At 29.0% G+C, this 26,832-nt stretch overlaps 2 protein-coding genes and 1 pseudogene across 2 annotated transcripts in view; all 3 read right to left on the reverse strand.

Annotated features, from left to right (window-relative positions):
* Nucleotides 1-2,034, reverse strand: part of LOC113373610 — a 7,787-nt pseudogene extending 5,753 nt beyond the window's left edge.
* A 509-nt stretch (nt 2,035-2,543) lies between these two features.
* Nucleotides 2,544-3,561, reverse strand: LOC113373256 (high mobility group protein B1-like). Its single transcript, XM_026613556.1, has 4 exons — nt 3,316-3,561; nt 2,990-3,230; nt 2,751-2,927; nt 2,544-2,673 (listed from the first exon to the last, which is right to left on the reverse strand). Exons 1-4 carry the CDS (start codon nt 3,474-3,476, stop codon nt 2,599-2,601), a joined length of 654 nt encoding a protein of 217 aa, XP_026469341.1. The 5' UTR covers nt 3,477-3,561; the 3' UTR covers nt 2,544-2,598.
* Nucleotides 3,562-5,234: 1,673 nt separating this feature from the next.
* The window catches only part of LOC113373258 (tribbles homolog 2-like), a 42,946-nt gene continuing 21,348 nt past the window's right edge, over nt 5,235-26,832 (reverse strand). Inside the window, exons 4-5 of the mRNA XM_026613557.1 lie at nt 10,946-11,137; nt 5,235-6,087 (exon numbers count right to left, since the gene is read on the reverse strand). Coding sequence (XP_026469342.1) covers nt 5,799-6,087; nt 10,946-11,137 — 481 coding nt within the window. The 3' untranslated portion in view covers nt 5,235-5,798. The remainder of the gene's footprint in view (nt 6,088-10,945; nt 11,138-26,832) is intronic.

The raw sequence follows: 26,832 nt of genomic DNA on the forward strand, positions 1-26,832 counted from the left end.
TCTCCCATAGGAGACCAGAACATATGTGTAAAATGGTTTCTTCTCAAATTTTCTCAACAATGTGGGTGCTTGACCAGTTTTGGCTTCATAAAAACTTATACTAGAAATTGCAGGTTCTCCATGAATTATGGCAAACTTAGAGCCTACGGGTTCCCATGCAAAAGCATGAATAGATTCTTTTATTTCTACTGAATCCACTGGGATTTGTTTTCCCGCATGTGAAATATTTCAAAATTATAATACATTCCAGAATATTTGACCTCACCCCCAATCACTTCATTTTTTTCTTTGCGCAATTTTGCATACCGATCAACCTTCACGCAAAGATAATCACCGCTCTTCTGCCAATGTATTTTACAATCAGCAACATTGAAAAGGTTTTTATTACGGATTTCTGTGCGGTTTGGTATTTCTAATAATGTTACACGAGCAGGAACATTTTTATCTTCAGCTACCCAATAAGCTAAAACATTATCTGTTGGTGACCACTGAAAATCACGAATTCCAGGTACTTTCACTGATTTTTTATCTAATAAACCAAATGATGGAGTTTCATAAATTGACAATATATCATTTCCCATTCGAGCCAAGTATTTATCATCCTTTGACCAGCGGAAAATTGGCCATACTCTTGGGCCTTCTGGTAAAAATGATCTCATTTCTTGTCCAGTTCTAATATCCCAAATAATAATTTTGGTTCATCCATCATTCCACTGTAAGTAACTAGATAATTTTCACAAGGACTAAAATCAATAAAACGAGCACCTGGATGAGGAAATCTAGCAATGCGGGTGAAATTTGGACCACCCCATAATCCAACTCCAGGTTTGTGAAAAGTAACTAGATATGTGCCTAAAGGTGACCATTTAACATATTCATCAGTAAAATTCTAAAAAAAAATTTAATTATACATTAATATATTGCTTTTAGGTTAAATCACCATATAAATTGCAAATAAAATTGTAAACTACTTACATTTCTGTTTTCCAGTTCAGTGGGATCAGGCTGTGAATTTTGCCAAATTTGTACTTGCATACCCATTTCAGAACTGCACACAACTGAAAACTGATCATATGCATCATTGTCTAACAAAAACGAATGCAGGTCAGTTTGTACTTTATAGGGCAAAGGGGTTGGTGGCTCCCATTCATCAGGAATATTAGCATATCTGCAATATAACCACCACATTGCTTATAACTAATGTTATGTAGTAATTATTCCATATAGTTCAAGTTCACATAAATCAATATTAAATTAAAATCTGTCACTTACTTTTCAAAATCAGTAAACAAATTAACTTGCAATGTGTGCGCTTTGTCAAGCTTGTAATTATTAGCAAAACCAACAGCAGCTTTAGCCTCTTCGGCATTGGCATATTCAAGAAATATATAGCCTTTCGTTGACCCATTTTCATTTTTTGGGTAGTATTCGTTCACAATCGTACCTAAATATAACAATTTTGGTATTATTTAATGTAGACGCTGATAAGAAAATATATCTAAACAATTACCTCCAAATCTGCTGAAAATTTTGTTTATGACCACCTGTAGTTTTTCTAGACGTTCCGGCTCAACCTTTGGAACGCCGTCCACTACAATCACATTTTCGACACCATCGGATTCACGGGGTTTGAGCTTCAATATATCGGGCATCAAATCTAAGGATCAACAAAATCGGGCGTAACCAAAATGATAGGCATTGAACATATAGGTTATGACAATTTAACAAGTGCAGAAGTAACTAATTGCGTACTTATAGAAAGTTGTAAACTATGCACATTAGTTATTTAAGAAGGGATACATTTCATTTGTACATTATTATTGCTTAGTTTCGGCGAAATTTGAACTTGTTCTAAATGTATCTAATGCACGCCGACAGCATATTGCTGCATCATTCGTCACTTACCCTCATCGTCTATGTCGTCCACAAAACCTTCGGGATCATCAAAGTCGGGTTCATCTTCATTTGCAACATCTACTATATCATTTTATTATCACTATTTTGTGTAATTTTCTCATCTTTCTTTCTCGCCATCTTGCTAGGGACGTGTGAAACCGGAAAGGTCAACTCTCCGACGCCATATGCTATGTCAGAGCCACGAGTCAGTGTCACAGTTTGTTCTATTGGCTGCATTGTATATCCAAATGTACGAAATTTAAAAATATAAATATGTAACTTTGTCTTTTTGATATATATATATCTTTTGTATATAATTTTTTTGTTTTGTATATATAATTTTGTAAATGTAATTAACTTGTATATATATATATATATATATATATATAATTTATATTATTAACATAACATAAATTTGAATTATAAAAATTTCTAGCACATATTTATAAAGTGATCAAAAGCAAATCAGATCTTATAGCTGTTTAATCTGTGTATCATTTTCACGTTACAAATATAACTTTCAAATAATTTTTCTTCTCATATAAAATGTTGGCTCTTCATGTTGCTATAAATTGAAATATGTATATTAGGATCAATAAGGGGAACTTTTTTTCAATATTCTCAATATATAAAAAATATTCTTGCAGAACATGTAGTTCAAAATTAGATTTTATTTATATACATCACATTCTATCAATTAAATTATTCTTTCTTAATATAAGCTGACATCTTTTCATCATATTTTTCTTTAGATATTTCATATCTTTCAATGTAGATCTGGAAAGTAAAGTTTTCTATTATACAAAGTCAACATAAAAATAAATGAATGAATATTCAATGGAATCTGCTCTAACCTGCTTTTCATCCGGTGGAAGATTTCTCCACAATAGTGCTAAATGTCTAGTAAGTTCTTGTTTATTTGGTTCATTTTGACTAAATGCAGCAAGCTTTTGCATGGCTATAGGTCTTTGTTCTTGGCAGAATAGGAAGAATGCATTAGGTGGTCGCTTTGGTGCATTTGGATCTTTATCCTGTTGTAAAATAATCAAAATATTACTTAACAATTAACTTATAAAATTTGTCTTGTTTATACCTTTTCTGTTTTAATCTTTTTTCTGGTTCCTGTCTTCTTTTTTGAATTGGATTTATTATTGCTCTTGGAAAGCTTATCATTCTTCTCTCTTTTTATTTCTCGTTTAATAATAAGATCATCAGGCTTTAGATCTACTTCATCTTCAGCAGTTCTCCATTCATCACCATGTTTATCGAGTTCTCTCATTAATAATTTAACATCTCTTTTGTAACATTTTGTCATCTTTTTTATTTTTTGTATTCTTGTATCATGAACAAAACAAAATTAATTTATATATATAATATATATATATATATATATAATAATGATAAATATAAATTTCCTACCTATGAACTATTCTTTCATTATCTTGTTGTATAATTTCGCAACGTTCAAGCAACAATTGATATTTCTTCCTGTACTGCCTCATTTCTGGAGTTAAATCGACGTCCATGTCAATATGGGAATCATCAGAAAGATTAGGATTACTACTCGATCTCATAACCATTGTTAAAAAAAATATTTTCTGTGCGATAACAATAAATATAAATAATAATTTGTGTTATCTTTCAAACATTCCCATTACCAAAACAAATTACAAGTGACAGCTCGCAGATATCGGTCATCTGCGAGCTGTCAAGTTGACTTTTGATTTAACACGATAACCAACAAAAAAATGTATGCGGACTCAAAAGCGGGAGTTCAAAATATCTAAAGAATGTTTAAGCTCCAAAATATACGACAGATCGAACAATTTCTGCTTGTTTAGTGATTTATAATATTAATTTGTCTTTACTTACTTGGTTAACACTATAGAGTCTATAGTCTATAGTATAGACTATACCGATTTTATAAAACTAATATAATTTTAAATTATAAATGAATTTGTTTCACATGAAAACCATATATCTGTAAACCAAAAATGCGAGCTACATAATATTTTTTATTATGACAGTAAGGTGGTTACAATTAAAAGATAATTATTCTAATATTTACAGTTTGTTTTCTTCTGTTGATAAATATAACTTAAGTAAATAAAATTTACAGCCATTTATATTAGTTTTGAATGTGGTATATCTATTTAGTACATACTGATTCATTAACAATATTACTAATACAGAACAAAAACTTAAAACTCCTTTAATAAATCTTGTAAGATGTACTTGGTTTATTTAATATGGAAATTAACGCCGATATATCTTAATTAAATTCAATAATTTATTATTTTTCAAGAACTACACGATCTTAGTTTAACGATCTTGCATAATATATATATAATTTACAACAAATGACTATATGTAAAATCATTTTATAAATACATCTAATTGCAAATACTAAATATAAATTAATTTGCTTTTTGATGAAAATATAATTATTTCAGTCTTTAATAATCATTTAATTAAATCAAGACAGTATTTAAACTTATACCTTTATTAATGTGATACATTAACGTTTTTGTTCACGGTGTTTTAATAAAATAGATATAAAAAACAATAAACACAAAGTTTTTTGAAATAAATTTTACGGAAGCTCATCATATAGAATTCTAAAACCTTTGACACAATAATTTAATAATGCAATATATCCTAAACACCAAACTTAATAAATACATTTCGAACACTGGATGTATGTATGCATCTAAAGACACCATAAAAAATTGTTCAGAAATGATGATATTTATTTATTATTCATTATTTCTTTTCCGTAAGCGTTTAATAACAATTTAAGTAATAAAGTTTTGTAGACATTAAGATAAATAATAAATTACCATAATTTAGAGAGATTTATATAGAAGTAATTTTATATTTACATATACATAATTTGCAAATATTTGAAACAGTATTCAGAACACCAAAATCGCATTCAGTGATTGAAGTCAACACTAACTACCCGGAAATATGATTTGAAATTTAAGCAAGTGCTTTTAAAATTAAAATTACCTAATCATAAGCAGGGAATTTTATAAAATCAATAAAGGATTGCCTATATAGCTGAAGAATTAATTTAACATATACAGAAATTCTCTTTAACTTTCGTTATTATTCATCCAATGACTAAATGTAGAACAATCTTATAATATACTATGTACAAACATTGCAGTAAAAGTATATGCATTTTTTAAAAGCTTAGTCATGGAATATATGCTAACAATAATGATATTTGCCTATTTTAACTTTGTATTTAAACATTTTGTGAATTAAATTACTTAGCATATATCACACAGTCACAATTTTAGGAAAAATTATTGGGTCCCCGATAAATCTATTTTACAACAGAAACTAAACCAAGTTACAAAGAAACAAATTGATTTCTTATAAAACATAATATAAAAACAAACAAAATTAATAACAACAAAAGTTTTTGTTCTCTAATGACAAAGACATTTCTTAATAAATCGACGTAGGTACGATTCAGATGTGATTTTTTTATTAATAGTAGGAGACATATTTACTATGAACTATTTTGAATTTCAAATATTGCACGAATATTATATAAATCTTAGCTTCTAGAAAATGAGTTAGTCATGATCACATTAATCATATTATTTGTAACAAGATTTTATGCTTATCCTGCTTCACACTATTCTTGAAGTCTAAGATCATTTGTAAGTCCTCCTTATAATTTTATCTTCATTTAAAAACAAAATTGAGATCCATCTTGTTAAGTCGCTTAGACTTGTACTGTTTGGAACCAAACAGAAAGAAAATTTTAGATTATCACTACATTCTTCATAATCATGTCTCCTACTAACTTAACTTTCTTCTTCACATGCTATATATTACCTATCACTTTTAACATCTTATTTCTGAATTATGTGAAAAAAACTGATTCAGCAATCGACGTCCATGGCGTCAGAATCCATGTTAAAATCGTAGGGGTCGAAATCTGGTACTTGTTGATCTGAGTTATTCCTCGAGAATTGGATTTCCTGGCGTTCTTCATTTATTAACCATGGATGGTGAAGAACATCTTCAGCACTGAGCCGATCGCAGGGAGATCTCTGAAGGAGCGACCTGACCAGGCAACGAGCCTTAGCGCTGAGGCAGTCTGGTATCACAAAGACCCCGCGGGTTATTTTTGCAAATAACGACGCATGTTCTGAATCGTTAAACGGATATCTGCAAATAAAAGAAAAAAAAGTTAGTGGAATACAACAATACATACTTTGTTCTTAAATTATAAATATATATATATATATATATATATATATATATATATATATGATTTAGTAGTACACACACACACACACACACATATATATATATATATATATATATATATATATATGTTTGTGCTTTATCATAATAATTTTAAAAACATATATATCTAAACATGTTCAGTAGCTACACTAAAAGTAATTAAAAGATTTTAAGAATGCCATATGATTTTAAAAAATTGCTGATCTAACTGCTTCACGTTCTGAATTGTTAAATTATATAAAATTAATTAAACATAATTTTTGCAAATAAAAAATACGTATAGCATTCAGAAAGAGTATCATTTTAAATTTAAAGTCTTTTCTGAACTATAGTCAGAATGGCACGGAAATGTTAAAAGATAAAAAATTTTTAAAAAATATTCCTTTATGAGAAATTATGTAAAGAAACAAGAAATTCGATCTGTTATTAAATCTCAGAACAAAGTACAAAGGAAATAACTCGTCTAAACGACCGTTTCGAAACCTTTTTTGTAATTACAAAAAATCTTCCAATTTTCCACATACTAGCTTAAAGGGGTATAATATAACAGACGTGTATATATATATATATATATATATATATATATATAACATATATATATAACACTCCAGAATAATATGAATAGAAAAAACGTTAAAGGGCCGGTAGCATGAAAATATACGATTCTTTTATATATATATATTAGTTATATACAAAACTCACCACAAATAAATAACATTTTTAATTTCATAGTAGAGATCGAAAACAAGAAATTCGACAAAAATTTTAAGATAGTAATTATAATACGAATTAAATAGTAAATATATACCTCTAATTTCTAAAATATTCGCAAAAAAAAAATAAGCGGTTCACGAATTTATAAATAAAAATATAATGATTTTAAAATATTAAGGTTCAATTAGATTTTTACTTATAATCATTATCGGTGCCTAAGGAAGTAGCATCTTGCTTTTCACTTTGTTACAACTTTCAATGATTCTTAATAAATAAATTCTTATTGCAGAAATGATTTAGTTCAAATAATAGAATATTAATTCTGTTCTGAAATACGCGATTTAGCCTGTCAGTTGAAACGGCAGGTGCTTTTTAGTATCAGAGATCTGATTTTTTTGGTGCTTTTTGTATCCCCTTCCCGTTTAATTCTTGGGATGCCTAAGGGCAAGCTGTTGGAATATCGCGGCTGAGTATATGAGAGAACTCTCTTCACTTATCAGGACAAAAGCCAAAAATACTATAAAACGACAGGTGCTTAGTGATCCTCACGCACAGTAAGTCGCAGGAATAACCGACACTCATAATTTTGGCAAATTGTGCATGGTTATGTTGTCGTTATTTTATCTAATATAACTAATATAACGAATTCGGTGTTAAGATTAAAAATTAAGTATTTATGTCGATCAAGAAAATAAGTCTTTATTGTAAAACATCTTTTAAATACCAACGTGTGGGGTAGAACGGTAATCAGTAAATTGGTAATTAATTTATCAAATAAACCTATCCTAAAAATATATATAAAATAAAAAAAATATAAAAATGAATCAGGATGAAAACCAAAATTCTCCGACAAAACAACTGTACCATAAAACAATGAATTGTCGAACTATTTTTCTTTTTGGAGTTTTTTTTGGAGATCTTCAAAGTTTAACTGATTCAAAAATATGTTTACAAGAAATATTTTCAAGGTTTAAATTATTTGTGAAGATACACTTTTTTGACCGCGATAATCCTTCATACCGCCGCAAAACTTAACGCGTTTTTCTCAAAACTGTCTTTTCGACGATTTTTCAACTTTTACTGGACCGATTTACTTAAAATTTTTCCAGAATATTCTCTTCAGAATGAACTACGCTCATCCTGGAATTCCGATTTTTACTATTTTTAAAAAAAATCGAGAATATAAAAAAACATATTTTAACTTGTTCACACGATTGAAACATGATTCTAGATTAATGCTATATATATATATATACATATATATATATATATATATATATATATATATATATATATATATATATATGTATATATACATATATATTTCTTCAATTTATTAGGAGGCCTAATCATTATGAATATAATCAAGGTGCCAATTTTTGGAGAACGCCCATCACCTTCTAAAAATAAAACTTTATGACTATTTTCAAATTGTTTTCTATATTCTCGAAACATTGATTAAAAATATAGTAAAAATATCGTTTGCCTTTTATAGGACCTTTTGAAAATCCCATAAAATTCATTCCTCTGGACTGAGGTATTTCAGAATTAGAATTGTAATAGACATAAATCAGACAATCAGCATAAACAATTTTCAATATTGTTTTTTTTTAAAACTACATTAAAGCAAACTGTGTGTATCTACTTGCATGTTTCGAAAATGTTATTTGTAAACACGTGATTTGAGAACATTAAAAGACGCGTGCTGTATAACTAAACGCATGCCGTTTCTGTTGATTTCTGTGTCTCGTATTCGTATGTTCATGTGTGGTGTATTTTTGGGAGTTGCCTTCGGTCATCCTATGTAATGTAACTTGAGTCATCATCATCATTCATCACACGCCAAGGCAGGTGCAACTCGAGCTTCTGCCGGCTAATGAGCCCGCATCGAACCTGCCGCATTGACGTTAAACCCGTTCGGCGCTTAAGAACGAAAAAAATTTTTGCAATTTTGTGGACACGAACGATAAGACGAAACTTGAACTCTATTAAAACAATTCAGAAATCTTAGGATTTAAGCCGTAGGCCTAGGGACCAACCAACACGTTTATTAATTTATTTATTTATTAATATATTCATTCATTCATGATTAATATATTCATTTTATTAATCAATATATTCATTATTAATTTAATTATTAAGAAAAATGATTTAATAAATTATCATAAAACTTAAATATGTGCATGAGCATCAATCCTTGCGTTTTTTTTTAATTTCGTAAACTTTTTACAATTTCTAAGAAGATGATTTTTAAATTTTTTAAATCATTTGCTACTCGCTACCTGCGAATGTTAACTGACATACCAAGATATAAAGATATATATACGATCGAAAGCAATATACAGCATGTTGATATACACAAAAAAAATTAAAACCCGCAAAAATGTCAGTAAAAACTGTTTGTTTTTATTTAGGGGTCATTCCCTTTTTCTGTTGGTCAAAGTTATGCAATAGTATAAAAATAAGCAGTCGATATGAAAATTTAGTTTTTTATATCGTTATTATAAGGTAAAATAAAAATACTGACAGATGTTTTCAAGACTCTATAATAAATTTATGTATCAAAATATAAATGTAGAAATTAGACCACATAATACTTTTCGAGCATTATTTGTACATTTCATAGTTTAGTATTAATATATTTTCTCTAGAAACAATTCTGATAACAGATTTTAATGTCGTTTAATACGTATAATAAAAATATAAAAAATACTATAATGGCATTAAACAGTTGTATGAAACATTAAGAGCCCCACACATTTACTGAATAGATTAATAATTTTACATTCCAGCAAATGATGCATGGAATTTGATTTATTAATTTCCTGAAGTTTTCAAAGACTTTTTCATAAAGTCATTTTATAATCTTAATAGCTATGAGAATTCCTGGTCATGACTTGAACAGAAAACATTTAATTTACGATTTAATGCACAACTTCACCAGGGCTCGTCCCTAAGCTATTTCAGGGACACGAGCCACTGGCACGCGTGTCGTGGTTAACGAACCAGTTCGGTTCATCACCGCGTTCTTTGGTGGCAAAGCTTTAAAAAGAACAAGAATAATTCTCCTTCAGTTGGCGGAATAAATAATAGGAAATTACAGGAAGAAAATAGTTATTTTAATTAAAAAATACTAAATGAAGTACGAAAAAAGTGTCAACACTTCGACAAATTAGTTAAATAATTAGAAGCAAGGAGACCGAGTTGCTGGTGATATTGTTAAGCAGCACATTTCTTTTAAGAACATGGTTATACTCTAAAAATTTCGTAAAACATAATTCAGACTCTTACTTATAAACCTGAAATTTGACTTTTGTACTAATATTATTCAGCAATTAAATGATAAAATAATCTACGATTATTATTTCTTATGAGCAATGTAAGCATCCGGTTCTCCTTCCATAATTAATAAATTTTTATAGCTCTTATTTCAAGCATGAAATAATAAATGCGAAGCGTGCACTTTGTATCATATTCATTTCCTTTCTTGTAACAATATTCATGAATATTGTGAGCAATTTGAACAGTACTGATTTTATATAGGGTTAAAGGTAGATCTCGAGAAAGATAATGAGTACGTTCTTTATTAGGGGAACAATATGGATCTAATTATTATTCAACATTAATTAAGGATTTTCAGTCTGTGATTAACATTATATATAATAATGAAGGTTGATATAGAGATTTTATATAATAAAATGTAATTAAGAAAACGAAAAGGAAGTGGTTTGAAAAATAACAAGTAGCTTCATTATGTATAAAAAATAGATTCCAATATTTTCACATAAAATGTGTAATGCATAAAAGAATAGTTGGTAAATTCAGTACATATTTCAGTATTCCTATTAATTCATAAATACTATCAATAATCATTTGTACATAATTCCATTCATCTAATTAACCTAAGAAATAAAATATCTCCCAGAATTTGTTGTTATCATCTATATATAAAGTCTTCAGTGAGTTCCATAAAAAATTAAGCTTTAGATAATTATACATTCATTATCCGACGTGGACTTTCCTACATAATATGAGTTTCTATAAATATTTTTGCAAATCTCACCTGCCAACCAGCATCGTGTATAATATGACGCCTAAACTCCACATGTCCGCAGCCCTGCCCGAGTAGTCTCGATGCGCCCTTAATATTTCAGGCGCCACGTACGCTGGACAACCACGCTTATCCCTCAAGCAATCTAATTGTGGATTTTCTAATACTACTGCATCTTCTAATGATTCTAACCGCAATTTTGTTCTGTAAAATTGAGAAAAATATTATTATATTTTAAATTTTAACAAGAAATATTATTTGCTTAAATTAAATTGAAAGCTTAGATGCCACATATGTGGTATCATTTCAAGTCAAATCACATATTGTACAGATTGTCGTTATAAGCCTTATCTGGACATGAATCAACTTATTGAAGTCAATAATAAACTTTTTCATCGTTCCACAGGAAATAACTATCATTCATAAATAGAAGATAAATTATTAGACAAAAACATTAGGTATTATTTCTGTTCAAAACTCGCACATGAAAACATCGTTGTTTTGATTATTTGTTTTTTATAAAACAATGAAATTTTTATTATTATTACTATATTAATTTAGTGAAATCAATAATACATTCTTTCATCGTTCCACAGGAAATAATTATCATTCATAAACAGAACATAAATTATTAGAACAAAACATTAAGTATTATTTCTGTCCCAAAAGATATACACTCGCATATGAAAACATCGTTGTTTTGATTCTTTGTTCTTTATAAAACAATGAGATTTAGATATTGTGTTTGCAAAATATGGAGGCCTATGACGTCAACCTTCTTTATGCATATATTATTTATAAATCGTTTGATTACGTAGGTGTATATAGATATTTCCCTTTCAAATATGGTGACTTGCACATGTGCAAATTTGCAATATGTAACATTACTTTGTAAAAGTACTCTAAAGTATCATCAGTTATTTATTTAACTAAATAATAGAAGATAGTAGCAGTTTAATTATTACAAATATTCTAGAGTTACTGAATGTGAATAAATCATACAAATCTAGTTACTCAAGCGAATTAGAAGTCAACGTCTGACCTAATATCGTAATATCCTGCGCTTCTTGCGTGATTATCACTGAAAATAAACACTGTGCTATTCAATGATGTAAAGTTGTGCTCTGGTTAGCTTATTTGAATAACATTATTTGAGTTCATCTAATAATAATATAGTAGAATTCATTATATTGAAAGCAGTAACAAATTTCTTAAACACGAATCGATGGGCTGATAAAATCTAAAGGCATTTAAACTTTTTACATGGAACTACTACAGCTCTGCCAGTAATTACATAAAACAATATTTGCAGAAGCTTAAGCCAAAATAAAGAATAAATATCCTATAGTTAGTACAATATAATCTATTGTATACATAGGGTATATTTTTATACTACATACTAAATTTGATCAACGCCAATTTCCTAATGCTTCATTATGGAGGCAACTACAAAGCTTTTTAGAGTAGCACATTTACGAAGTTTCTCACAGAAACATAATGTTAAGAACAACTAAATAAATGGAGGATCTTATAGAATGAGTATATAAAATTTATATTATAAATCCCACTCTGAATTTTATTTACATCGGCGCCACTCGTTGCCTTATGCGTGGATACGCGATTTGTATATTGCGTCCGGTCGACGGTCGAATTGAGCGTAGAATTATTTCCTAAGAGAATTCAAGAAAAGGTCAACTACATTGACTGTCGATCTGAGCAATACAGAATTAGATGCTATCAGTAGTGTAACTGCTATAATGGGACATGACAAATGTATTTATATTGGTTACTGACTTCAAAATTTGAATAATTCTGCTCAATACTTGTTCTAAATCTTTTGACGAATGTAATCAGTTTTACTTTACTATAAAAGGCTTTTCGAAGCTGAGGATGACAATGTATAAATCACATCTGATTTCATTCAAAAATCTTTCAAATTAGATCTATCGCTATGTAAAAAATAGCATCTTTGTATAAACTGTCAAGATTCATTATATAATATTGGGTATTACTGCCTCAGGGCAGGTCCATAAACTGAGTTAAACTCCAACTCGATTCAGGTAGTTAGTGTAAAAAGTTACCCATTGCGATTTCACACTTTTCTTTCTTTTTAGAAAGAGTTATTTTTAAAGATTCTATTAAAATCTTCACATTCGATCAAATAAAAGACTTTCCCAGAACTATTTGCAAGAGCAACTCGAGCAAGAATAAATCAGCGTAACTTTTGTATTCCATCTGCGTTATTCCGAGACTGCTGAGATGTTTTCGTCGTGCTCATAAATAAAACAAAATGCGTGCGGTTGTATGAGATTATGTGAGAATCTGTTCAGAATCTAACACTGCTTTGATTTGATTCGAAAATGGCTTTAAACTAAAATCTGGAAACAATATTAATTATATTATCAAGATATCCGTGAGCCAATTTTGTTATCAATTTTTCATTAATAACCGAAATTTATATTTAATAAAAAATAAAGTATTATGACCTCCACAGTGTGGCTACTCCATGTTTTTACAGTTCTTTTGACATGTCCACTAAACCACTAATGAGCTGTCGGTTATGTAGAAATAAAGCATTTGTAAATGCATACTAAAGTTTGTTCTATCAATTAGTATTAGCTTATAACATTACAGCTACGGGGTCATTACGACATTACGCGATATTTAAAATCTGTTGTAATATTGATTCTGGTCACGATTGTAATTTATTTTATTAGCGACTTGCAATATAACAGGCTAGAAGCTTCAAAACTAGGGAACTTTATAACTTTATCTAAAAACATCTGAAGAAACTGTTTAATCAATTTTTAACAAATATTTTATAGTATAAAAATCTACAAATCATTTAGTTAACATTTTGATAAAGAAAAAATAGTAATATCTACCCAAATATTGCGACTAAATTTCATTAACTCCATTAGCATGTCTACTTCAATTGCACTATATAATATATCGCAATTAATTGTTCTTTTTTTTCTTATAACAATACATTGCATACCATAACAACATATGTAGAATATTCGTATTACGTTTCTATTATTCTAAGCAGTTGGTGGCAAGTGACGGTTTATGTATCAGAAAAAGGTATATGAATCAGAAAAAGGCATATGTATCAAATTATATCAGTTGTTCCATTAGTAATATTAGTATGTTGACAATAATAAATTCAATATATAGAATCATACAAATATTGAAACGATGGACAATTCTTATTTAAGATCCTACCTTTTATTCGTTATAAACCTTACTTTCTACGCTATATTTATACGCTATAAATTTACCTTACGCCCTATACTCTATTATCCCTATACTGGGGATTGAACCCGGTGCCTCCGCGTGGCAGTCGAGCGCCTTAACTACTACTATATTGAGCATGGGCCCCACGTTGGTAATTACTGATCTAAACATTTGAACACTCCAGAACTTGTAAGCGAAATATAGTTATCGTAATAAACATAATGAAGTATTTGCAATAAACGGTTGGTTCAGGCGCAAGCACTTACATCACTTGTGATTCTCAACATTGCAATCCATAAAATATAATATTTTATAAAAAGAAGAATATACAGCAAACAAAAAATAATAATCTATACCCTTGTTAACAGTTCTCATTATTTACATAAAAAATAACATATGTCACAACAACGATTAAAACATTTCTATTACATATTCAGCCACAGATAAATTTTACGTTTCGGCAATTTGCCAATCGTTTCTGCAGTTGATTAGGAGTTAAATACGTATCATAGATATAACGAGATATTAATTAAGAGTGGAACAATATCTTTCTATCAGTTTGGGTTTTTTAAATAGATAAATAGTAGTTCATAAAATTTTAAAATTAATCACAGTAATTCAAATCAATCAAGATTAGGAAATATGGTTTGCTTATTATTGTGAAATCTTACTTTTAATTAGGTCTAAAGTCTCCTAACATTAATACTTATTGTCTGACATTAATACTTATTGACTATAAATGTTTCGATCTAATAACATATCATTTACGTAAAAATATTTTTTCTGAATAACTAATATTTATTAAATTAATGTTTCTGAAAATCAAAGTGTTTAGAATCTCTGTAAACATGACTTCGACATCTCTTCACATGCGCAATCCGAGTCGCATACGAAACCAGCGATTGCGGAGAAGAAACAAACCCATGAAATATTGCTCTCTACCAGTAATGAAATTTGTTTAAAGTATTTTAGGAAACCGAATACATTTTTTTTTTTTTTTTATTAAATTACGATTACTGAGTAGTAGTAATTAGTTTATAGCAATTGCTTAGCTAGGTGCATATTATAGTATAATGATAAAAAATATATTATGTACTTCAAAAAGCAGTCAACTTTTGATAAGCTCTTATCCTGAGCTTAACGTTGATAACTATGGTGAATTATTTAAGCAACTACAACTTTATGCTTATTTATCCATGACCACAATATTCTTTTTTAGTATAAACGGAGTTAATATAATGAAAAAAATGATTAGTTAAGAAATTATACTAATTTTAGAGCAAATTTATATATAATAAAAAATAGTAGTCGAAGGTTAGTGCAAACATATACTCTGACAACGAAAATGAGATAAATATTATAAATTATTCAATAAATTCAAATCGTCAGGATACACTTTCAGCAAAACACTATACCAAACTTACAACTTCGAATATATATTCTAAATCTCTACAAAAATTCGTCACTGGGCCTAACTACGCACGTGATAGACGCCGAGGCGTTTTGCTAATATTAAGACTGACAAGCATATTGTGCAATTAAAGTCAGAGTTGCTAAATTCGTCATGAAATTTCGTATAAGTGTACACATTGATATATATTGGGTCCAAAGTTACGTACACACTTAACAATGTAAATGTAAAATGAATGACAATCGTTTAAAGTTGAATTTTGCGAAACAGCCATTGTTAAGTTGCAGATTTACAAAATTTTACGTATAGAATGAGATATTTCAATTAAAGAAAAAATAAAATAAAATCATTATATATATATATATATATATATATATATATAGTATTAAACTTTTGTTTATTTGGTCCAAGCATTGTAAGATTGTATAATTTTATGATAACATTGAACAAAAAACTAGGATCTTTTTAATCACCGAAGTGTATTCCAAGCTTTTGATTGTTTTCAAAAATACTTTAAAATAGTGTATGTATCAATATAAGTAAGAACAAACAAAAAATCTTACACTCGCACGTTATAACAGTTGCGCTGATTTCTAAATTAGGTCATGCACTTCCATGGCAGTTTCGTAAAGGACAAAGTTTCTAAAAGTTTTTTCTTATTTCATTAGATTATATTACGCTGGCCTTCATAGATATGACGTGTTTGGAAAAGTCGCTGCTGCATTGGTCACGTTTTCTTGAAAATGATCGTTTGTTTATCGTCACATAGCAATTAATAAATAATTAACTAATTTGAATAATTGTGCATTGCCTTGATTTAGAATAAAATAAAAATAAATAGTTTTGAATTCACTGAATTTGTTTTTTGAATTTCAAGCTATTTTTAAATAACAAACACATTCTTCTTATTAAACACTCAATACTAAAGTATTTGTTTAAATATTTAACAATTAAATACTGTAATCATACAAACTTTCCCGAATATAACCAAAAGTGGATTTTTTACATTTACACATTTTAGAATTACTTATCGTTGACATATTGATTAAAATTTGAGAAAATTAAAGAAGGATAATATTATGAACAAAGAACTTTTGTACAAAAAATATTTGATAGTTTACAAAAACTGAATTGATTCAGAAATGACCAATTATAATTTGACATTTGACATGAAAAATAAAAAAAAAACAGAATATAAATATAATATTCAATCATAATTGAAATTCAATATATATATATCACTTTTATTAAAGCTCTAAGTATTTACTTCCTTCTGTTAGTTAATAATGTTACATCATGTAAACATTTACAAATTGTAGAGAAAGTGTTTGCGTAATAGCACCCGTATTGCTAAGTAGACGCGTTTAATATCATCCTAAATTAAATTTCAAATAACCATTGCACCTAACTGCACACGCAATATATAAAAGCTGTGATATTATTTTGCCAGGAAATTGATAGTAAGGATAAATCACTTTTGGAATATTAGTTGTATAATAGAAAAGTGAACTTATATATGTACTGATGTTTATATTATAAGGTAGTAAGATTAAATTAACATAATATAATCCAGCATACGTAACAGAAAATAGGCGTTCTTATGGCGCTATTTTTTGGATTTGGCACCTAAGGTATATTGATACTATTATCCTGGTATAGATGCGACAGGGGTAATTTTTTTGCATACTTATAATAAATTAAATGTGAAAACTGAAAAGTAATTAATGGATTCAATAATAATAATAACAAATAAATTAAAAAGTAAAACGTTAACATTATTAATAAACGTTTTATAATAAAATTAAAGTATTCTCAGATTGTTTGTCCAGAATACAAATCATTCACTTTGTTGATAGAAGAGTTGCCAAGTTTCGGAACAGATTGCGAAATACTAAACATAAGATAAAAGAAGCGACGATTTGTTTCATTGGGACAAACGTTGCTAAAGCAATTTGGAAATGACTTAACTATCTATATTATTGAAATTCCTGAATAAATACAACTTGATCTATTAAAATGATGAAAATGCATCAATAGAACAGAAAATAGGTTAAAGATAAAAAAAAAGTCAAATTATGTTTTCAGCATGTTCTGTAGGGTATGAATACAATCGCAAAAAGAAACAGATCGATAAGTAATTTATGACAATCCTTAAACATGCTATAGTCAGCATTATTGTATAAATAAGATCATCAATTTTTAATACTAAACAATTTTTAAATAAAAGCAGAACTTTCAAAAATGTTACAGTGGGCACAATTAGGGCTTTCAAAACCGTATTAAAATCTGAATACCGGTATTCGATATTTGAAATTCGTAATACCGGGATCCCGGTATTAATACCGGTATTATCAATAAAAATTTTACTAGTCATATTTTTAGTTACTGCAGTTGTTTTATTGACATATTAACATTATTATTGTTTTAAAATGAGTACATATTAATTATTTTATCACATAGATAATAAGAGTAGATAGATTTAAGAAAAAACTTGCAAGTAAACAAATATTAACTTCTATGTTACACTTTACATATAATAGGCTCGTATGGAATTATATATTTAATAACTTATATTTTGTTTATTAAAATATGTTTCTAAAAATTATAAACAATCAATTGCTTAATCTTCAAGCGAGGAACGAATTTTAGTACAAATATAACAAGCCGAAAAACCCTTTCCTCATGCTACACTTGTCGGCACAATTGTCAAAGAAATAATACGAGTACATGATTAGTCGATATGAATTAGTATTTAGTATAGTGTATTTAGTTTATAAACGAATCATAAGTAGATATCAATACTTCACAAAGGCTTATAGAAAATTATTGTATTTACTGATTGCCTAATAAATAAATAAAATTATTCTATATGAACGATTTCTAAGAATCTGCAACGAGACCAATATTATAATTGATTATCAAACTATTTATCACTCAATGATTTGACTTGTAAATTTTTATAAGTTATAAAAAATAATGAAAACGATAATACGAATGATTGAAAGGAAGATATACAATATAGAGTATTATAACGTGTCGAATGTATATTTTGTTTAAAATATCATTGATGACGAATTAGATATGAGGACAATGCACGTGGACGACTAATACTTTGTATAAATGGGTTCGATTCATTAGATCGTATATAATATATAAACAATCGCTTTATCTTGCCGGCATCGACAAGATGTGTCATACTGGACTGAGCCGAGTCGGCAATACAAAAATAAAGTGTAAAACTCGTGTATGTGTATTGTGTAAGTTAAATTTTTAACAAGATTTTCGTAATCCCGAAATACCGGTATTTTTAATATCAATACCGGTATTGAATACCGGACAAAAATCTTCCGGGATTCCGGTATTCGGGATCACGGAATCCCGGTATTGTAAGCCCTAGGCACAATACATGTAGGTGCAATTAAATCCCGAAGTAACACAGGCAATATGCACAAGAAGCGACACAAATTTCTAATGCAACAATCATTTACGTTAAGAACGCGCGATCGCGAATAGAAAGAAGAAATGTAGAAAGTCCCTGCGAGGGCAACGACACCGCGAGAAAGTAACGTTATAATCAGCTCTGATGGCGCACGATCGCATTGCCTGCTGTTGTGTTGTATGCAAGCAGCCCGCGCTATGTGGCGAAATATCTAGCCAGATAATATTAGATATGGGATTTGTGAGATCTCCTGATCTAAGTAAAATTTCACCATGTCGTAAATAATAGAGAAATCGATGAAATTACTCGATTGTTGAACGCCGCTGTGATAAATGGAAATAAAGATACTTTTCCTATATATATATATATTTGAACAGTAATCAGAACTATATGTTCAATAAGTTTTTGTGACGTAATTCCTTAAACTAGTATTATTAGAAGGCAACCCTTTTCTCTTTCAGATGAAATTATTATTAGTTCTTTGTATAAAAATGATGCATGATTATGATTATAGCATAAATGATAATGATTACATATTCCAACAATGCCCAAAAGACTATTTTCACTTATTTAGATTTACAATTTCAAGTAAAAATTAATGACACTACTCCTTGATCTTAGACGGCTAAAGTGAGTATAAAACCTGGGACTTACGGATGCAAGAACAATCTCTTACCACGCAACCCCGTAAAGCTCATGCCAGCTTGTGAAGTATCAATTTAAACCATATTAAACCATATAACCTATATAAAAGAACTATGGAATATCCATCGTTCTTTAACTAATCCTTTATTTAGCATTTCTGAGATATAGCAAACTTAGGATAAGGATATAAACGTCGGTACATCCGCAAGGAACGCAGTTTTACGTTAACGTGATTTAAATTTATACCAGTTTATTTGCGATTTAGGTAATTTTGCATATCCATCGCAATGGGTTCTTAATGGTTTACCCTGGTTCGATGTGCTGCAGGTATGTTGCGAAATGGTTCTCCCAGAACTCTTTTGGCGTATTATCTAATAATTACAAGTGGCCAGACTCCGCGCGCTGCAAAATTCATAACTGGAAACAAAGAGAATAAAAAAGTGCACGACAAGCCAATAATTTATGCTCCTTTACTCGCAATGCGAACGATGCAATTGCACATTGAGCCCGGTGCATAGAACCGACTCTCTTCCGCCATGTGGCAACAGTCGGTCTACAGTGCGGCCGTACGATAGATAGGAACGTTTTCCGCATTTCTCCTGTTGCCAAAGTCAATCGGCGTGGGAGTTGTATGCATTCAGCAATAGTTGCAGTGTTTTCCAAATTGCATAGGAGCTCAGGACCGAATTATAATGAAAATACGATCGATCACCAAAAATAATACATGAAGTAATTTATTGTCAGAAAAGTTGCCATAAATCCTAACATTTCTAGGAAATGATAACATTCATACTCCTTTTTAGAAAAAATCAATACTATTTTCAGCATAGTATTTTTTTCTGGCAAGTAATCTTTTTACAGCATGAACACGTAGTAAACAGAATTAAATATTACTCATTTTGAGTAAATTGCCTTCAGTATGGCATCAAACTTTGATAAAATCGATTTTATTCATATTCATGCGGCTCTGAGTAACTCTCGAATTTGTCTTTGCGCAACTGTGCATGTACTGTATTCGGACGATCATTACATACATCTGCCCACTCATAAATGAAGAAACATCATCATAGAAATAGAATGTCATTCCAAATCTCTGTTTATTAATAATTTAGCACACAAATTTCAAAAATAAGCATCGTGTTAGATCCCAAAACTATTCAAAATAATCCCAGTATGCATTGTTTCAAAACAATACCACATTTGTTTGAGTCTATTTATAGATATCAATTTCAAATGAAATGTTTCAATTCTACTACAGTTTGGAAAGCTGTGCTCGCATGTCTCTACACTTTCCTCATGTAACTATATGGAGTAAAAAATTACAAATCGAACAGAATGAATGAAGAAGAATAATTCTGTGTAATGACGAAACGGTTTCAATAGATCGGATCTTGCTTCAACAAAAGAGTAATTAACTCAGAGAAAATATCAAATATTTCCGTGTATATTTCGTAACAGTTTCTGCGCAAAGAAAATGATTACCTTAGAAAATATCCCTATCGGGTAAATTTCATATCGCCTATATTATATAACTATTAACTACTATTTAAAGAAAATGTATATTTAAAAATATATTATGATATGTATTTCCTTGTTTTTAATGATTTAAATATTTTCTGTTTACTAAATATAGAACGCAAATTCCTGCAGATAATTAGTGATGTTTTTATTACTGTACTAACAGTTGTGCACAAAGAGAAGCGCCTGACATATAATCATATTTTTAGAACTCGACATTCGCAGACGTTTACAAGTTAGTGCTTCCGCAGGTGAATAAGTAAACGAAATTAGATTATAACATACGCAATTCATATTTACATCACCAGAAAAGAGTATGAATTATTTCTTTCTTTATTATTTTGCATAAAATATTTAAGGGTAAGTGAAAATTCATGTTTTATATGGCGCATGAAACCAATGTGGTACGCGATGGTATTACCTATTATGCATTCAAGAGCTTCAGAAATCGATCGATTGCATAAAAATTAAGTACATATATAAATCAAACATAAAAGCTTAAATAAAATTAGTGTAATCATCTAGTATTCTAAAAAATTCTCATCGTTTCAAACTTTAAACGATTAAGATTATGTTTTTCAATAACCTGCCCAACTTAATTATCATATCAATTTGTTTCAGTAACTATATTTTCATATTTTTATTGTGACCACTCTATAATAATACAATGATACTGCAATTGCTTCTAAAACAAGGATGAAAATAAACTGACCGTAAAAACTTTCTTCGCGAAAGTAATGTTTGTTTGTTGTTAAAATTATCTTGCATTTTTCGCATGCTACATGATCGCATAGTGTCATTGATCCCTGCAAAACATGACCAACTATCGCAGTGAATCGAACGAAGAATTCTGTGAATACTTTCTTTTGGCGAAAATATTACGAAACGAGAAATATATGAAAAATGGCGTAAAATCTGAAGTAGTTGTGGATAATGCACCACGTAGAATATAATTTTTATTTTCTACTGCATGTTATTAAAAAATATATAATTTTAACAGCATTAACAAATCTCGATGACTATCAATGTAAGTCAAAATATATGAAATATTTAATTGAATGAAATTTTTTTAACTTAAATTCATGTCTGCATTACACTTACAATTTTCAGAATAATGAATTTAAAAATAGTATAATTCAATTATCAATAATTTTTACATAAGTTAAAAAATGGTTTCAAAATTAGAGACCTATAAAAACCGTACAGCCGAAATTCCGGGCGATCAACCCACTGAAACCAATGACGTCACAGGTCTTTCACTTCTCTAACATAGTGTTGCTGGGTCACAATTCCGGACATAAATGCAATGCCCTTTTATGTGTAGGTATTTGTGTTATCGATCGCCGGTTGCTAAAATTATGATAACGCATGCGCCAAATATCACGAATGGAGATAGAACACCAAGAGCTTTTTGCAAAAGCTCTGCAAAAGTTTGCACTATCGCCAAAGGGCGACGAGGGAGTCATAAAGATACATACATCTTTCCATAAAATGCATTATATTTATCAGAATACGATAGATTGCATGCATTATCAAATGTAGCAAATTAAATAAAAGTTAGGCAAGTATTTCACATTAATTGCTGTTAATTATTTTTATATTTTGTATATAATTCAAAATATAAAATTATTATCAGTTAGTGCACAACAACTGCTTGTATCATGTAAATTAAATTTAAATACAATTAATTTAAGTAAATCGTACAAAATTAACACCGAAACAGGATACCACCATGCCCGGACGTTCAATCACTGAAATGGAATTCGATTTAGACATTATATTTACTAGGACTTAAAAAAAATAGGCGCAGATATAAAAAACATGTTCAAACTTATATATTCTCTACTTTCTCCAGTAGAAAATGAAAAATATATTCCATGCGGTGCCTTATGCAAAAATGTATTGTTTTTCATCATTGTATGATGACATTGAAATTTTCTCGAAAGGTTGAAATATATTACTTTTTTATTTACATATAACTGAATTGTATTAGGAGTAAGAAGAGAAATATTGGAACTGAGCTGAAATTAAAAAAAGTATGAAGAAAAAAATGGAATGAAGCTAGAAGTTAAATAGAATTAGAAATTTGAAAAAAGAGCAAGAATTGAAGAAAATAAGAAGAATATAGAATAGGATACATATATAGATTGAAAATAATATAAAAATTAGAATGTAAATAAATAAAAATGTAGCTAAATGGCTAAACGCTCAGAGTAAGCGAGGCCAAATAAAAATTAAACTTTAAATAATTGGTTTGAGAATCAACATTGGTTTTTAAAAGGAAAATTCAATGATTTACCTTTTATTTTGTACTATAAATATAGTCAAATATGAACTTATGAATATCTTAGGCTAATATGGGTAAATAGAGTCCTTTTAAATTGCATATACTATTTATGTAAATAGAATTTAAAATACCAAAAACGTTTTTAAATACCTTGAGCAATCTAAAATTCTCATTTACACCTGGCCCTTAGGGTTTATTGCTTAAAACACCTGGACACCACCATAAAAGGTAACGTGACCAGCATATAGAAATAAATACGATCGATTTATGACTTAAGTCAGAATTTCAGAAAAGCGAGCGAGTTCGCACGTTTTAGTACAGAATGACTCCGTCAAGTGGTCGATAATGTACATTGCATGGCATTTGACGAACTTTAATGCCTAATTATGCAATATAGGGACATAAATACCTCCACAACTTTCAAAACTCGGAATGATAAACCATATATCATATTTTGATAGTTAGAATATGACTTATTGGCATTGGGTGTTGCCCATATTAGACAGCAAGTTTTTTTTTAAACAATGTCGATTCCAATTTAAGACTAATACATGTATTTCTGGTTCTACTGAAATGGTTTCAATGTCGTGACATAAGTACAAATGTAATTTATTTTTATGAAATTAGGGTCATATTTAAACTCAACATAACTTATTATAAATCTTAAAATTCGCACATAAACCTGGACTATTTATTCATAAAGATTTATAAATTCATTTTTTCAATCAAATCGAGATCAGAAAACATTTGACTTATGTTACTTGTAGTATAAAATAGATTTTCTTCACATTTTATATAATACATTATTATTCTCAATATTACATTCTAAACACGTATACGGGCCCATTCATTTATAATTCGAATATTTTCTTAAAGACGCGACAGCTTGTCATACATATTCATTATTTAAAAAAACGTGTTTATGAGCACCAGTTTCATTGTATTTATACTAAAAATAAGAAAAAAAAAATATACTACAAAAAACAGCAAACAAATATGTAACATTATATTTTTTTAAAGAAAAAGCTCCCAAACAAATTGATTCGTAACAAAAGAATAATTTTGTATACTTTTTTTAAATTAATTCTGGTTTTATCGAAATGCAGATAAAGCTTTTATTTTACATGGACTTCTTAGGAAGCACAAGTTGAAAAAGTTCGATTTCGGTTTTTAGATATCGATAAAAGTGCATAAATTACGAGACCTGTTGAAGGTCTGAATTAAAAGGCCGATGTCGCATATCCGATCGCCTGGTATAACATTTAAAGTTAATTGACAGGAAAATCTATGAAGATACGAATACAAAATAATATATATATATATATATATATATATATATATATATATATATATGTATGTATTCAATACATATATTTAGTAATATAATAAGTACTTATATTGTAACATCATAAATTGAAAAATTATCTAAAAATAACAAAAAATTATGTTTCATATTGTTAAAAATAGTATTACCTCTTGTGATACATGAAGCCACGATATCTAAAAACCAATCTTTTACCTGATCAAATCAGATCTGGGCAATTCTAGGTGGTCCAGATATGTCGCAATGTACTCGGGGACTTCGTAAATAATATTCTGTTTTTTCTATGAGTCAAATACTAATAAAAATAAGAAATACGTCCTCCATGGAAAGCGTCATCTGGTAAGAACCTCCAAATTCAAAGTTGATTGAGAGTTCACAAAAAATGTTCTTTACGACAGCTTGGGAACGACCATTGCACAAAACCGCTTATCAAGCATATATAATTTTATCTTTTTTCTGTGGTTGAAAAATGATTTAGAAAAAATAAACTGGATATGATATGGTTAAAAGTTAAAGGATGTACACCGTTATTGATAGGTAAAAATATATCTTTTACGCAAGTAATGAAATCTTGTTTTTAAATATATCAGTATAATGAACAATAATGATCGGATGATAGCTTTACGTAATAAATTAAAGTGATACAGATATAAGCATGTTTCAAAATATTATTTACATCATTATTACATTCGTGTGTACATGTGAAGCCCATAAAACGATGCCAATATTGAAAATACATTAGACTATATTTACACAGTATCATGTTAACATATAATCTGCGCGTTGTGTAAAGATAACAAATGTTCAGATGCATTATTTATCAGTACACACGTGATATGAAGTAGATCATTAAAATTCATAATATAAAGGATATTATATATATATATATATATATATATATATATATATATATATATATATATCAAAACAAGTAGGCACGTCTGGAAGTTAATTCTGTTTCGATCTAGAAATGCGATATATAATACATTTATTCTATATATCGCACGGTGTAGATGCACAATCGTTGCACTACAACAAAGTTTGTCTATGCATCTCCGAAATCCCGAGGGTTTCAGGTACAAAACTCCCACACACCTGGCTTGTTACCTACTACCTGGGATAAAAGACCTGGCGTATGCGAGGGTTGATTGCAAAGCGTAAGGGATGGGGATGAAGACTTGCGTTGCGTTACACGAATCTCATAGTGCGGGCGCAAAGATAACAAGAAATGAATTTATGAAAAAGAAAAATAATGGAAGAATAAACATATATTAATAAGAAAAAAATTGAAAAAAACTTGAGAAAACGCTAGGAATTCGTTTGCGTTAAATCAAAATCAATTACACTATTAAATGTTATAATAATTTTAAATTTACACACCAATTTTAAATTAAAAGGAATATAATTGAGTTTTAACTCTAGTAGTGTAAGTGATTTGAATTTCAGTACAGCACATAAAAAGATTTGCATAAAATACCATATTACGAATAATAATGCACCTGAGTACAAATAATAATGAATCTGAAATATTACAAACAAATCGAGTTGCTATTATTTTATTATTTAAGAATATATCTTCAAAGCCCAATAAATCAATGCAAAACACACTGAAAATATGAGATAATATATATATTCAACTAAGTAATTAGATAATTTATGACTTCTAGATTTATTAAGTAACCAATATCTTTAATTATCAATATTGATCGAAAAATTCCACATAAAATCAGTTGTATTAGTTTATATTTGCAACCAAAAATCTTTTGCCATTTTCAACTTATTGAGACTGAAATTGATATTGATGAGCGACACATATTATTAAAATGATTCAGCAAAGCGGACACCAGATCTGATATTATAACGTCTGCAATTCTTATTATAAAACTTGGTCGTTTCATCTTGCTGAGCTTTCGTCTTTAAAAAGTAAAGAAACTTCTTGTTTTCCTCGCGGCTTTGTGGTGCACATGCGTTCTATGCGCTTTTATAACATGCAATGGTGGTCAAAGAAATTTCCCATTCAAAAAGCAAATATTTGAAA

Source organism: Ctenocephalides felis, unplaced genomic scaffold, assembly GCF_003426905.1.
Source record: "Ctenocephalides felis isolate EL2017-DRISC unplaced genomic scaffold, ASM342690v1 CF-g0.4_SCAFFOLD_01604, whole genome shotgun sequence".
NCBI lineage: Eukaryota > Metazoa > Arthropoda > Insecta > Siphonaptera > Pulicidae > Ctenocephalides > Ctenocephalides felis.